The sequence below is a fragment of the Limanda limanda genome, chromosome 5, assembly GCF_963576545.1.
Source record: "Limanda limanda chromosome 5, fLimLim1.1, whole genome shotgun sequence".
Taxonomy (NCBI): domain Eukaryota; kingdom Metazoa; phylum Chordata; class Actinopteri; order Pleuronectiformes; family Pleuronectidae; genus Limanda; species Limanda limanda.
This window is the reverse complement of record NC_083640.1, coordinates 6,404,450-6,419,419: the sequence shown is the minus strand read 5'-3', so window position 1 is coordinate 6,419,419 and position 14,970 is coordinate 6,404,450. Positions and strand designations below refer to the sequence as shown.

The 14,970-nt window shown below is 42.6% G+C and overlaps 1 protein-coding gene across 1 annotated transcript; it reads right to left on the bottom strand.

The window, feature by feature from the left end:
* Positions 1–645: 645 nt before the first annotated feature.
* On the bottom strand, positions 646–14,970 carry LOC133001584 (poly [ADP-ribose] polymerase tankyrase-1). Its single transcript, XM_061071193.1, has 28 exons — positions 14,478–14,970; positions 12,998–13,222; positions 12,649–12,744; positions 12,201–12,237; positions 11,809–11,884; positions 10,384–10,404; positions 8,694–8,788; positions 8,543–8,609; positions 8,015–8,201; positions 7,758–7,879; positions 7,364–7,455; positions 7,122–7,200; positions 6,757–6,928; positions 6,441–6,520; positions 6,049–6,194; positions 5,647–5,812; positions 5,327–5,546; positions 4,830–4,939; positions 4,400–4,588; positions 4,008–4,248; positions 3,820–3,902; positions 3,385–3,505; positions 3,186–3,283; positions 2,961–3,035; positions 2,664–2,769; positions 2,285–2,471; positions 1,998–2,154; positions 646–1,902 (listed from the first exon to the last, which is right to left on the bottom strand). The coding sequence occupies exons 1-28, from the start codon at positions 14,938–14,940 to the stop codon at positions 1,816–1,818; spliced, it is 3,798 nt and encodes a 1,265-aa protein (XP_060927176.1). The 5' UTR covers positions 14,941–14,970; the 3' UTR covers positions 646–1,815.

Below are 14,970 nucleotides of genomic sequence, written 5' to 3'. Positions count from 1 at the left end.
CAATAAATCCTTTCTGATTCTGATTCTGATCAAGAAAATTTCTTAAAACGTTCCAACTCATATTGTTAAAGTGATTGAAAAATTCCTGGATCCTCACCCTGATCCAGAGCCACACCAAAATGTTATGGGTTCTTCCCTGACTAATACTGCATCCTTCCATCAAGATCACGGTAATCCAAACACATAATAATCACGGTTATAAGGTGACTCAAATGATAAAAGTAAGATCAGCCTACAAGCCCAGTAAAATCACTTTATAAAAAGTGTTTTTAAGAGCAACTTTAAAAAAAGGGACTCAGCCAGCCTGACCTTTTCAACGAGATTGTTCCATTGCGTGAAAGTCAAAACAGAAAAGTCCCCGGGCCTAGTTTGTGGACTGGCGAGTAAATGCTTGAGAACCTCAGGTTGTAACGTGTGTAGCCAGGAGATCAGTCATGTACTGATATCTTTAATATTCCCTCCTGTGCACCTTTGTCTTAGTAATGGCTAAAGTTAAATCATACCCGATTGTTTTAGTCTTTTGCATCTTGATATGCAACATCAGCTCCACCACATTATATTTATCATACAACATCAAATCTTGTCTACAGAGAAAACCGCCATGATACTAATATTGACATCTATAAATAAACACAAAACAACAAGTAGCTGTTAATGGGACATTTATTTAAAAAAAAGTTGGGAGAATCAAGAAGACATGAACAGAAAAATTCAGATGTCATTTACAGTTGAACTCAAAAGGTACTGTCAAACAGCAACAGTTATACACAACCATTTACACAACCTGTACAAATATTTTTTCCCGCAAATTTGCAATTTAAATTCAAAATAACTTAAATAGGTTTTCTATGTAAAAGTGCAAATCCTTATGCGTGGGATGTCTGTGAGACCATGGCAACAGAGGGGGGTGCTTTGAAGAGTTGTAAGGCATCACAATCACATGTCAACATAGACCAGCTCTACTGTTGGAAGCACGGTCATATATGATGCCACAACTGGTGGAATCGTGATGCCTTACGTCGCATCAAGCTACTGATCACATGTCCGCTCTCATACAAATGAACTTTATAATGAGAATAAAATAGTCTCAGCTCCTGTGATTTGACAGAGAGCCCTCTCTCCGTCGGGCGTGTCCAGCCTTGAATAAAAGAATAAAAAGAAGATTTCAGATTTCAGTTCAGTGTTTGTAGTGTTGTCGGGGTGAAAGTTCAGCAAGTTCAGCAAGTTCCGCATCGCAACAATGCACGGTTACTGGTTTGGTAGTGTTACACGATAGCATTTAAAATCACAGTTACTGGAGGCCATTCTGTACACGATGAGCCCAGATACGGTGGGGGGGCAGTAGTAGTCCACAGGCTTCAGGCTCTGACAGTGAAACAGGATGTGTGTAGAGGTGAGGGATCGCTGATTCTCCACGGTCACGATGGCATGAGGCGACAAAGAGCGTCCAACTGTTAATGCCGACACTTTAAAGTCTCTACAAGCATCCTCCTGATTGGTGAGGAGGGGTGAGGAAGGGGGGGGGGGGGGCGCGGACTAACCCACACACGCTATTGGGCCGTTCATGCTTCTGTATTAACATGCAGCCGATGCAAAAAGATTAAAAAAAAACGTCATCACCACAAGTAGGAGAGTATTATACAGCACATCTGCTCATTAAACACTGGTCACCATGGCTTCTACTGGACAACAGACTGGAAATGTGTTTGGTAAATAAAAAGGTGTTTATGCGTTTGCGATACAAAGGAGAAAATAACAGGCATCAAGTCCTTTGTGTGTGTGTGTGTGTGTGTGCATGTGTGCGACGTAAGGTAACTACGACTTCTGCTCGGCTCCTGCAGCTGCCTGGGCGGCGCTCTCTGGTTTAAGGATCTGGTAGGTGATGAGGTACTCTGGGAAGGCCTGAGGGGAAAGACAGCAGAAGATTAGCACATTTCACTTATCTTTGGTTAATACTGAAGCCCTACACAGGATTTAGGGAAAGAAACTTTTTGTACCTGCTCTCCTCTGTAGATGACGTACTCCGCGTAGGCTAGGCCGTTCACGCTGGGCCGCCCGATGACTGAATGGTGTCCCGGGGGTGCGTGGGCCATCTTCATGGCACTGAACTGTAGGAAGGATTTCCCCAGGGTCACTCTGCAGAACAGCATTTGCCTGAGAGTTCAGATGAGAAGAACGGGGTTATACAAGTGTCTATATCCCGACAATATTACATATAAATCCTTTATCTTGAGAAAAAACACAAACATATTCTGTGTCGAGGTTCAAGTTAAGTCACAGTTACCTGTGGCACAGGTAGCAGGATCGGTCTTTGTGCGTCGGGCAGCCCGTGCCTCCACCGATGCCGTAGACGTACTGGTTGCTCTTTGAGGAATTCTCTGCAAAGTAGATCCCTGCTCCAAACATCCCTCCTATGTAGGCATGGCGCTCATCGAAGCCTTTGTGGATGATGGCGTTGATGAACGGGGAACCTTAAAAATATACGTGTCAATATTTGTTAAATACAGTAACTGAAACAGTGCTTTACAAATAAATGCCTGAAGTTTAACAGTCTAAAGTAACTTCTAGTGTTTTAAGAACTGAACACAAATGAGACATTAACGAGTTCTGATGCTGTCACACACACACAAAAATCAACAACACCATGGTGTGTGTTTGGTTACCATGAAACAACATGCGCTCATTGTGGTGGTTGTGGTTCTCATCTGCGATCTCCTTCTGCCGGTGGGTGTAACGTTCTCTCAGCTTCTTATTTACAACCTTCTGAATCTGTGAGGCACAATAGGACACACATCAGACAAAACACTGGACGTTATTTCTGCTTTATACCAAAGATTAAAAATGTAGATTCAGTACATTTAGTCAGTTTGCAATTTGACTATTTATCAAAGAAAGATTCCCTATAAAAGCAGTTCATTGTTCTGTGAATTATCAAAGCAGAAGGTACAACTGGCTCAGACCTTGATGATGTTGTATTTGCTGAACACGCCGCCAGCGTTGCCTCCGTCCCTGTGCTCTCGGATTGTGCTCTGCAACTGACCGACACAACAAAACCACCATGGTGTCATCATAAGGAACACATTCAAGCCATGAGTCAATCGTTTTCTTCTTTTTATCTCACCACTGATGGTTACGAAAAACAGTGGAAAAAAAAACAGTAAATAAATGAGATCAACTGGACTCACCTCCTCCTCCACAGACTGGTACTCCTTGTCGTCTGGGGCGAGGTCTATCAGGATAGTGCCCTGGCTGGCACAGTGGAATGCTAGGTATGGGTTAGACCCTGAAAAGAAAAGAACAGTTTAATTTTAAAGCTCCTCTACGCAAAAAATGTCTGATTGTGGTGATTTAATTGGTTCGTAGACATAAATCCCGCCTCCTCACCCGGCTGGCCGCCCAGCAGCCTCTCAATGCCCTTGATCAGCTTGTGTCTGTGGCCATAGGCATTGATTCCAATCTCCTTCAGCTCCTCGTGACCCATGTCAGCCAACACATCCATAGAGATCTGGAAAAGCAAAAGAATAGAGCAGGTTGAGAAATATGTATGCCAGCCAGTCCAATCGTCCGTTTGCTCAGACATGAGCAATGTTAACATAGAAGCAGACAGCAAAGTTATTCTGACCCCTTCTATTTGTGTATTTAACACACTGCAACAGCTCCACAGAAAAGAAAACATTTTTAACCAATTTATCTCAACATGTATAAACGGTTCACTGCATTTAAACATATACTAGGACTATACTTATGGGATCGATTGAATGACAGACAACAAAGACACAATGGTTAAGCTTCAGTAAAAGTATTTCTGAGGAAGCTGACCTGCTCCCTCTCGAAGATGTCCCTCAGGTGCTCCAGACCCAGGCTCTTCATGAACTGACTTATGTTCATGTCCAGCATTGTTACTATGAAAAACACAAACAGACATGAGATCAGTATCCACATTTTCTCTGTGTCCACCTACATTGTAAACTGATCAGTATGAGATATTAAGAATAGATAACACTTACTTTCCCCTTCCTTGCGGTCAGTGCCCGTGGCTCCGTCGGCCACTCCTGAGGAGCCGGCGGCAGCAGCCAGCTCGGTGAGCGGACCAGACAGGTTGTCTATGCTGCTGGCGGCTGACAGACAGGATGGCGTGGAGGCAGGAGAGATAACGGAGGCGCTGACCACTGTGGTCTGCGGCTTAAAGCAGCTGGGCAGGGCATCTGGTGGCATGGCGTCCATCAGCAAGGCCCGGATATCATCAGCCTGCAGGAAAAGTACATTAGTTTTTCTATCAAATCAAGCAAATTTGGCCGTTTTATGATTTCTTTTTACATGCATCACTTCCACATCACTAATCTTGGCCTGAAAATATTTACTGCACAGTACTAACTAAGCCGCTGACAGAAGCAGTTACCGTGGCCAGGTCCAGAGCAGTCTGGCCCTCCTGGTTCTTCATGGTGGGGTCGGCTCCATGAGCCAGCAGCAGCGCACACAGCTGAGTCCGACCCTTCTGGGCAGCCTCGTGGAGCGGCGTGAAAGCCCATTTGTCTGTAGCATTCACGCACGTATTGTACTTGATCAGTAGAGCTGCAATGTCCACGTGCTGTGGGGAAGAGAGAAGACAGAGGAAGAGTCAGTGTCAGTCTCTGAACCAGACAAAAAAAGGATACAATTTATCTTAAATACAATAACAGAACTAATTAAACATTTAGACCATCGACACAATAAATATCTTTTAGTCAAAATATGTTACCAATTTGAGATTATGTTAGGTTCTTAAATCATACAGCACTTCATCTGCATTTGATATGAAATGTCGTAGAGTTGATGTCATCAACACTGACCCCATAAGACGCAGCATTATGAAGAGGGATAAGGCCTCCTTTGTCCTGGGCGTTGACATCAGCCCCATGTTCCAGCAGATACTCGGCCACCTCAAGGTTGTTGTAGCCAGCTGAGAAGGAAAAGGACATTAGAGCATGACGATGTACATTATTGAACATCCCATATAAGTGCAGCATTTTATTTACCTTTTTCTAAAAACTTTATATACAAGCTCTTAATCATATAGTCTCACTGAGATCAAGATATGTTTGGTTGTTTTTTGTCTTTCATATCTCAGACAAATAAAAGCATATTGCATACAGAGAAGAGACAAGAAAAACATTTTTAAAAGTACAAACAGCATCAGAGACAATGTTATTCACTTCATGTTTCTATAAAGGACTAGACATATCAGAAAAATAGATCAACCTTTCATAAATGCCTCATCAGGAGTGGGAGTACTTTTGTACCAGGAAAACAAAATCAATGACGCATTTAAGCAGCTGGTGTTTATTACCTGCGAGGTGGAGCGGTGTGGAGTTGCGTCCCTGTGTGTCTCTGCAGTTGATATTCTCTGGGGAGCAGAGCTTCTGGACTCGGGCCAGGCAGCCCTTCTTTGCAGCGTCCAGCAGGGCAGCGTCCCCCCTCAGCAGGTCCTGGATGTCTGTGTCGCCGTCCTTCACCATGTCCAGCGGCATGTTGCCATCACGGTTCTTCTTGGAGGGGTCGGCTCCGTGCTGAGCAGGTCAAACAGACAGTCATCGTATCAATCACTGACAGAGGACACGAATTAATAAAGACAACATTTGTGTAAGATGATCACGAAAGGAGCCTTACTTTGAGCAGCAGTTTGCAGATCTCATATTTGCCTTTGGCTGCAGCCTCATGAAGGGGGGTGAACTTCCACAGGTCGGCCACGTTGACTGAGGCTCCGTGTCTGACCAGCAGCTCAGCCACTTCATAGTGTCCGTAGGAGCATGCGTTGTGGAGGGGGACCAGACCACTGGAGGAGGAAAAGCAGAAGCAAAACTCTTCACACCAGATCGACAAGGTGTTGTGCACCGACATTAAACTTTGTATTTGAGACTGCTGCAAAATAAACTCAAACATTTAACATATTGCAAATATCCAGGAATAGATCATCAGAGTGATGACATTCATGTTCAAAAAAATCTTTAAACGTCATTTATTTGTTACATTATAAAACAAACCCACAGGTAAGCTAGTTGCAGAACTTACCCCTTGTCTTTGGCATGGACATCAGCTCCATGGTGCAACAGATATTCAACTACAGCAACTCGGTTGTAACCAGCTGCAAAGTGCAGAGGAGTGGAGTGGCGGCCCTCCAGGTCCCGGCAGTTTACGTTCTGAGGGGTGCAAAGTTGCTGCAATAAACACAGACAATGTGACAATTAGACACTCAACTGACTGGCTTGTCATTTATGGCTTTATAGGATGTTTACTTTACTACTTTATAGGAGTTTTCACAGCCACTGGTGTACAAAGGTATGATAACAGTTTTGCTGCCAATATTAGCAAGTGAAAATGAACTCTGAATATATTAAACAAACTAGGTAGCATGTCTAAAACCTAAACTGTAGCCACTACTACAGAAGATAAAGTGAACTTACTTGCACTGTCTCCAGATCTCCTGCTTTGGCTGCCTCCAAAAATCGGTAGTCCACGTCAGAGTTACGTGTGGGAACATTTTCTAGAGAAAAAAACAAAAACAAACATAACATGAGAAATATCCTATGTTCCAAGTTTGAAATCAGGTAAATCCCTTTCAAGACTCTTTGATAAAATCATTGACCACTGAAATTTACTGAAGAGCTAAACATAACACTGGATACAAAAGAGAGTTCCTATTTCTGGAGGGCATTTTCATTCTCAGACTTTAACAAACAAACTGTGTTAATGAGGGAAAAGTGCAGCGGCTCTGCTTACCATTAAGAATCTGTTGTACAGCCTCGTTGCCCATCTGGGCAGCGGTGAACCCCTGCAGAGAGACGATGGAGGGGTCGGCCCCGTAGCTCAGCAGAAGCTTGCAGGTCTGGATGTGACCAGCCAGCGCAGCCCTATGAAGCGCTGTCTGACCCAGTGTGTCCACGGCATTTACCTGGAGTCAGAGGAGGAGGAGGTGAGGTCCAGCCACACAGTTCTAAAGCAAACACATTTCTATCCACTGTAATGTGAAGTTTATGGAACATTGATACATTGAACCTTCGACTGACAAATAAACATGGTTAACATTTTCCCTGAAAAGTTGGCTGCACAGAATGAACACGTGAAAAGGGAATCAAACAACAGACCTTTGCTCCGTGTTTCTGCAGCACCTCCAGGATGTCATTGTGAGCTCTCTCTGCAGCAACATGCAGGGGAGTCATGAAGCTGGAAGACACAAGAGACGAGAAAGTTATCACCATTTCTGATCCATTATCCTTTGTTCTTAGCATTTAATGTGTCTGGAAAATACAATTAACTTTTTAATGATTTGACAAGTTTACTAAATTAAAAAACAATCAACATAAAATCTAAATGCTGTTAAACTTACTCTTTGTTCTTCTCATTGATGTTGGCACCTTTACGCAGCAACAACTCAGTCACCTGCTTCCTCTTGGGGTGGGGGGAGGCCACAGCACAGTGCTGCAACAGACATCATCATTACATTAGTGTGAGCAAAGGTCTTTGCAAAGTCAATCTGTTCAAATAATCACATACAACTGCCTGGACATCAAATGAATATAAACTGTACATCACTGGACATGTAGCCTATGACTGGAAGGAAACTTCAAATTCACCTGGTTAATTTTCTATAAAATTTGAAATTACATTGTTGTAAGTCGACATACGCAGAATTTGTAACCAATAAGAAAAATGTTGTTTCAAAGCTGTAATTGAATATGAAAATGTTTATCTCAAACATAAGTATAAGACTTGGTTCTGACCAGAGCTGTCTCGTTGGTCTGAGGATGTTTGAAGCTGATGATCTCCAGAGCGAGCGTCTTCTTCACTTTGGCCATGTCGGCCTCCCGAGCCGCCTGCAGCAGTGAGTGACCTTTGAACTCATCTACATGAAAGAGAAAAAGAAAATTAATGGAAATATAATTTGTTTTAACTGAGTGTGAATGGTGTCAGGCTACTTATGCTTTACTGAAGTGTTATCCATTCATCACAGTGTATGTGTGTCACAGAGAGAACTCACAGGTGAGCCTTTCTTTAAGCTCTGGGGTGGGGGCCATGTCCACGGCGCTCTTGCTGTGGCAGTTCAGCAGGGTGGGGTCGGCCCCGTGGCTCAACAGCAGGGAGCAGACCTCCACTCGGTTCTTGGACGCTGCTTCGTGGAGAGGAGTGAACTGCCACAAGTCCATGGCGTTGACACAGGCTCCATGCTACAGAGGGAGCATCAGAGCACAGGTTATAGACAGGGCAAATAACTGGCGTGGGATTGCTTGATCCAAATGTGCTTAAATTATAAGATGGGATAATGCATTTATTATTTCCTGGGTTAAGTGGAGAAGGTGGGTAATATAAATTGTCTTTAAATATACCACACAACCCTGCAATGCACTTTGCACCCATACTAATATTGGCTTAAAAAAGTTTACATTCCCCCATGAAGCATGGAAAATAAATATGGAACCATGAAGGCAGTAAAAGTTAAGTTTGGATTTGCTTTATTGAACGAATCCTGACATGGAGAATATCAAGTTAGGAGTTAGACTTTTCTTACTTTAAGCAGAAGCTCGGTGACCTCAAAGTGACCATAGGAACAAGCATTGTGAAGAGGAACCAGGCCACTGCAGGAACAAGAGAGTCAGGTTACTGTCAATGAAAATGACTGGATGATAAATTCTGTTCTTCAGGCAGCCAGGATGTCTCACCCTTTGTCTTTGGCATGAACGTCGGCTCCATGCTGGAGCAGGAGCTGAACAATGCGCACACGGTTGTAGCCAGCAGCGAGGTGGAGGGGCGTTGACTGGAAAAGAAGAACAGCCTGTTAACACATACAGATCGCTGGCTGCTTTAAGGTGCACTGCCTTCGATGGCCACGGGAGCAAGCGGCTGATTAGGGCCAGAAGCAATGTGTTGTGGCAGGCTATGCTCTGTGAGTTGCAGATGAATGGAAGAGGATATAATGCAAAAGTCAATGGAGTTTGTAGGCAAGTCCAGCAACAATAACTAATTTACTGTCCATATTATGTCTGGACTTCCATTTGGTAAGTTCTCCAAAATAAAGTATAATTCTATGGCTAAGAGGTTTAAAAACAACTTTTATGTAGTGAGCCCGAAAGAAAGAGTCCAATAGTGCAACAGTAGGGGTATTAGATTAGATTTATGGTTGGGATGCAATAGCCTGATACATTTTATTGTTGTTCCAGTTAGTTCCAAGTTATTTGTCTTTTAAATGCAGAGCACAAGACATCTAAGTGCTTATGTAGCTAAATAAAAAACATTAGGCAAATCTTCACTTCTTTGAGTGACATCATTGAGCTTTGGCTCCATGTACTTGTTTGTGTAATGCTACTTAAAAAAATTCTTGAAAGCTTAACTTTGAGTTAATAAGATTCAAATTGAATTTATTTTCCATTTGTGGAAAGGTTTGATAAAATGCTATAGAACCCCAACCGTAATAGGATGAAATTATATAATAAGCAGATTAAGAGTAAAGCATATCTGCAAGCTATAAGATCATCAAATCAAATGGCTTTAACTCAGCCAAGAAAAATAAATGTTAGTCTGAGTAAAAGCCGCAGTTCAAGCTCCATTCCAAAATCGAGCTCAGGTCAAGCTTACGATAAAAAGGAGGGACATCATTCATCTCAGTTTCCATGCAGTGATACAATCGTAGGACCCAGAAAAGCCCACAGTTAGATTTCAAGCCACAGTGATAAAATCAGATGGATGAGAGTCGAATCATGGAGGCAGTGTGGGGTGACACAAGCAATCAAAAGCAATCGAGAGTCATAACCACAATGGGTAGCATAGCACTAGCAGGACAGGTGAAATGTAGTCCATTCATTATGGCATACTGATCCAACAGGGAACGTGAAGTAAGACACATATTGCACAGACAGATATTCAGGATTCGCTCGACAAAATGCAGAGGGGCAGGCCGTCAGTCATGCATGAGTGATCGTCACCCCAAAACATAAAAACGAATGAATAAAACAAAAGGCAAATCAGACACTGACTGAAGAGCAAGTGATTGAAAGTTGAAGAAGTGGGGGTGAGTGTGCAGGAGAGGACAGATGCTGAAGAAAGCAGGCAGTGGACATTTTGAGCTCCTCTCCAAATCCAAAAAGATGAGTAGTCACCATGACACCAACCCAACTCACTCACATGTCACGTACGCACACAAACACGCACACAGATGCACACGCACACACACATAAGAAGGAGAATCAGGGTGGAATACACGAGTGACCCGTACACCCAGGTCCATGATGTGCAATTAACAAGTGACAGCCAGCTTATTGGTCGAATAAAAACAATGGATTAAAGGAATAAAACACAGGAAAAAAAGATCACAACAGTGCATCAATCAAGTGGCCGTTATCAAGGTCGACTTACCAGCATTTTTTGGGATGTTGACTGATCGACAAATGTTGCCAGAGTCACACGGAAAACAAAACGAAACAAAAATTACAAAAATGACAGTATCTTTTCACAGCAATTCTTCCTCCTTTCCTACGTCAATGCAACACAACACCTAGTTCTAATCACCGACTGTTCCTTCAACATGGTGTTTGAAATGAAATGTGACACCAGGCCAGAGAAGGTTAATGGCTGGAGGAGGGTAAGTGTGACTTCTCCTCGGTTTTCTCGATGGCTTTTTTGAAGAGGGAAAAAAACAGGTTAATGGTACCCAGCCTAATCTACAGTGGCATATTGGCTTAGATCATGCAATGTCTATAAATATACACTGCGACAGGCGGGGAAGGAATTATTCTTTAAGTGCTGTTGAAGAAAATGTAGTTAGTTATGAATGAAATACTCTAATTCTGATTTGCTGTTTAAGACTATGAAGTTGTATGTCGTGGTGGAGCTGGTGAGTATGTTCTTGAGTTATTTACAATAATAACAGAGTATGGCATTTTGCCAGACAAGACAACAAATACTAAAATAATGTGTAAGAAAATTAATGCATAACAGACAAAAAAAGACAAAGAAGAAAACCTCCCCACAAGAACTACTATATAAGACACAATGCGGCAATGATGTGCAAAAACAATCCTTTACATAAATTAGCAATGCTAGATGCTAATGTCAGAAAATAATTGCAGAGCGCATTCTATGAAGTGTGTGTTTATGTCATTATCCTTCTAATGAACCTGCCAACTAAGAGATAAAAAAAAAGATAAATCAATATCGAAACAATTCTGATGGTATAAGTTCCAGTAACATGGTTTGAGTTCAGTTGAGACACTCAAACTTACACAGAGAAACACTCTAGAAAAATAAAAACAACAGCAGAGCACAGACGGACGTCCTGTTTTATGATCGAGCAGATGCTGGTTCTGCCAAATAGATTTCAAGATCACTAACAGCTTCGCTCCATCAGCATCTGGCATGGAAAAGTGTTCATGGGGAGAAGAAGAGGAAAGATGCTCCCCTCACGAAACCTGATCCAAACATGCTGGAAAATCCATTGACAAAAGCACTTAACTGTAAGTAAAGGAATGGTCTGTCTACTTAAGCTCCAACCACCCTAACTTAGGTGGCTGGAAAAATGGAAGGCAAGATGTTACAACAGGAGCAACCGTTCATTAATAATTAGACAAAAGTGATTCCCACTAACAGCCTCCCACAAATCCAACGACATAAATCCTCTTAAGATCTGCACAGCGCAAACTAATCCAGCCATAATCAGACTGCTCACACGTTGTCTGACTGGAACCTATTTTTAAAAGACAGTATAATGATTATGCAACCCTGCACAACATGTTGTATCAAAGATGTTGAGAAAGATGTGTCTGGTGTGATGTGGTCATTTACCTTGCGGCCATCACTTGCGTGACAATTGACATTCAATGGAGTCAGCAGTGCCATCAGCTTCTCTTCATTTCCACTCCTATAATTAGACAGAAAAGACTGGTGTCATTACAGAAATCACTTTTACTGATGATAATGTGAACGGGGAGATTGACTTCCTTTGTCTACATGTTGTTTCACAGATGGTGAGAATGTTATACTAGATGAAACCAAGTACAAGCTTTTGTTACTCCTGTTTTTAACTGCTACATGTATAAAAGAACACAATATAGTTATAAATGTAATGGGTTAGGTCAACTACTTCTCCCTGTAGCATAACCACAAACACAGACACAGCTATGAATAACTGTGGCAAGCAGGAAATGTGAGCATTGACCATTCACACTGATTCTCACCTTGCTGCTTCCAGAAGTTCGTCCTTCTTGTATTCACCTGGATGGAAATAAACCCGAGGATTAGAGCCGGGCGTGCCAAACACATGTTAGCATGCTTTACGTGGTGTAAACTGGATTCCAGCCAATGTTTGTTGGGTAAATGGATGCACTCTGTGCTTTGTGGCAGTCACTCTGCATCAGGGGATAACCAAAACTAAGTTTGATAAGTCTTACACGTTGTTTGAGTAGAAGAGTTGGGGTGCCAAAGATTAAATATATATATATATATTAACTGGTGTTCTGTTCACAAAATAACTTGCTGCAGTTACAAGACTTTGCGCCATCAAAAATAACTCAAAACCAAGGGTCAGATAACCTGGTTTGTGAAACGACTTTGTGTGACTGTAATTTATCTGACCATAAAGACTTTAATGTTTGTGTGAGAGATAAGCAGCGGAGAGGGACTGACCAGTGAGAACAGCCTTGGCTGACGGGTCAGCTAGATCCAGAGCAGATTTGCCATCAGTGTTGCGGATGTTTGGATCAGCTCCATGTTGGAGTAACACTGAGGGAGAGAGTGGCAGATGAAAAAAAAAAACATTAGGTATTTACACAGCAAAGAGGTCAGTAGAAAAACCTTACGGTTGTTAGAGAAATGTAATGCCTGTCCTCCCACCACCACACACAAATGTAAATAACAGTTCTCTTTTGCAGCAGGTTGTCAAGAACCTGAGCTAAATTGCATCTAATGACTCCTCAGACCACAACAGTCTTCAAAACCACTCACACATTTGCACCTAATCAACAGGAATCCTTACCAATGCACACATCTATCTTTCCCTTGATGGCCGCCTCATGTAACGGAGTGTAGTTCCAGTTGTCTCTGGCGTTGGGATCTGCGCCCTGACATAGGAGCAGGCTGACAACTTCTGCGTGGCCGAAGGAGCAGGCGTTGTGCAGGGGGATGAGTCCTCCATCGTCCCTGGCGTGGACATTGGCCCCGGTCTGCAGGAGGTGTTCAACCACGTCTTTCCTGCCAAAACCTGGAAGAGGATTCAAATGCATTTAAATGTAGATCTTCCTCAATGTTAAGTTAGGATGGTGCATGTGCACTTTAACTGACCTGGCTATTAGATTAGATTCAACTTTATTCTCATTGCACAGTACAAGTACATATACAACGAAATGCAGTTTAGCGTCTAACCAGAAGTGCAAAAAAAGGCAGTAAAAGTACAGAGTATTGTGCATATTAAAGTGAAAATGTAAATAAATAAGATCTGTACAGTAAGAAATATATATCATATATTACAGTATTAACAGGAATTGTAAGATATAAGGACGATGAATACACTATGAGCAGAATACAAATATAAATATATATATATATATATATGAATACACTATAGGCGGGGTAATACAGTAGTACAAAAAGTAACAGTTTACATCTAATATATCATTTTATAATTATCACAACTGTAACAATCAGATATTAAAAAAAAGTCCTCCACAAATAAATAGCTAAGTTGGAGAATATCCTAACATAAGTGTTGTCAGACCTGGTATCCATGTTTTGAGTGACAGCAGAGTTAGCATTTACACATGTACACATATTATATATATTATACTGTATTACATTGCATATTGCAATTTGACACTGTTCACTGTTTTGCTTTTTGCATTCACTTTTTACATACTTTATATATTTATATAGATATATTTGTCTAAATAAATGCTTCCTTGTATAAATATTAGAAAAAGTGAGTAAATAAGAAGTAAAAAGTGAGTAAATATATATTGTTTTTTTATTATTATTATTGTTTTTCTTATGTGTGGTGTATTTATTGTGTTTTTATGTTTCTATGTTCATTGTATGCACCAATAACCAGAGCAAATTCCAGGTAGGTGTAAACCTACTTGGCAATAAATACTTTCTGATTCTGATACATGGCTCAGCAGAACTTACGCAAATTGAACAGAAAACGTCAATTCGTGCTAATATTAGCTGGCTAACATCAAACGGTAACATAGCGTTGTTTGATGTCTTATCTCAAAGCCAAACCTGGAGTTTCTCGCAAAATGTCACAAGTGTTGACATTTGACCGTTCACTAATGTAACTGTATTGCGTCAAATCAGCTGGTTCTCACCATTAGTGCGCATTATTTAAGAGTAGTGTTATTTTGCGTTAGTTAGCATGCTGGCTAATGACAGGGTTTGATAAACACGTCAACCAAAACACAACAACGTTAGCTCATTAGCCGAGTGTAGCTACAAACATCGTTAGCTTAGCTCGTACTTACCCGCAGCGAAATGAAGGGGAGTCGATTTGCGACCAGCCATGTCCTTCGCGTTCACGTTCACCGAGTCCACCAGCCTCTTCACCCGGGACACGTCCCCGTTGCGACAGGCCTCGAACAGCTCCCGGAACGCGCCCCCGATGCCGCTGCTGCCGTCCGCGGGGCTGCCAGCTCCGGAGCCCGGGCTGGAGAGGCTGCTGCCGCCGCCGCCGCCGCCGGAGGTCGTCGTGGTGGAGCTCGCACTGCTCCCCAGGACGGGGGCCGGCAGGTCCGGGGAGGAGGCCAGGGCCGAGTCGATCCCCCCGCTGCATTCCCTCTCGCCCTCCGGACTCCCGACGGCCGATCCGAGCAGAGCCATCGGCGGAGAGGCCGGCGGAGCTCCCGTAAGAGAGCTGTTTCTCGGCGGGGACGGGAGCGGACTTTGCTGCTGTTGTTGCTGCTGCGATGAGCGACGAGACACCGCCATTACAGCAGCTCCGTCTCAGCGACTGTACGA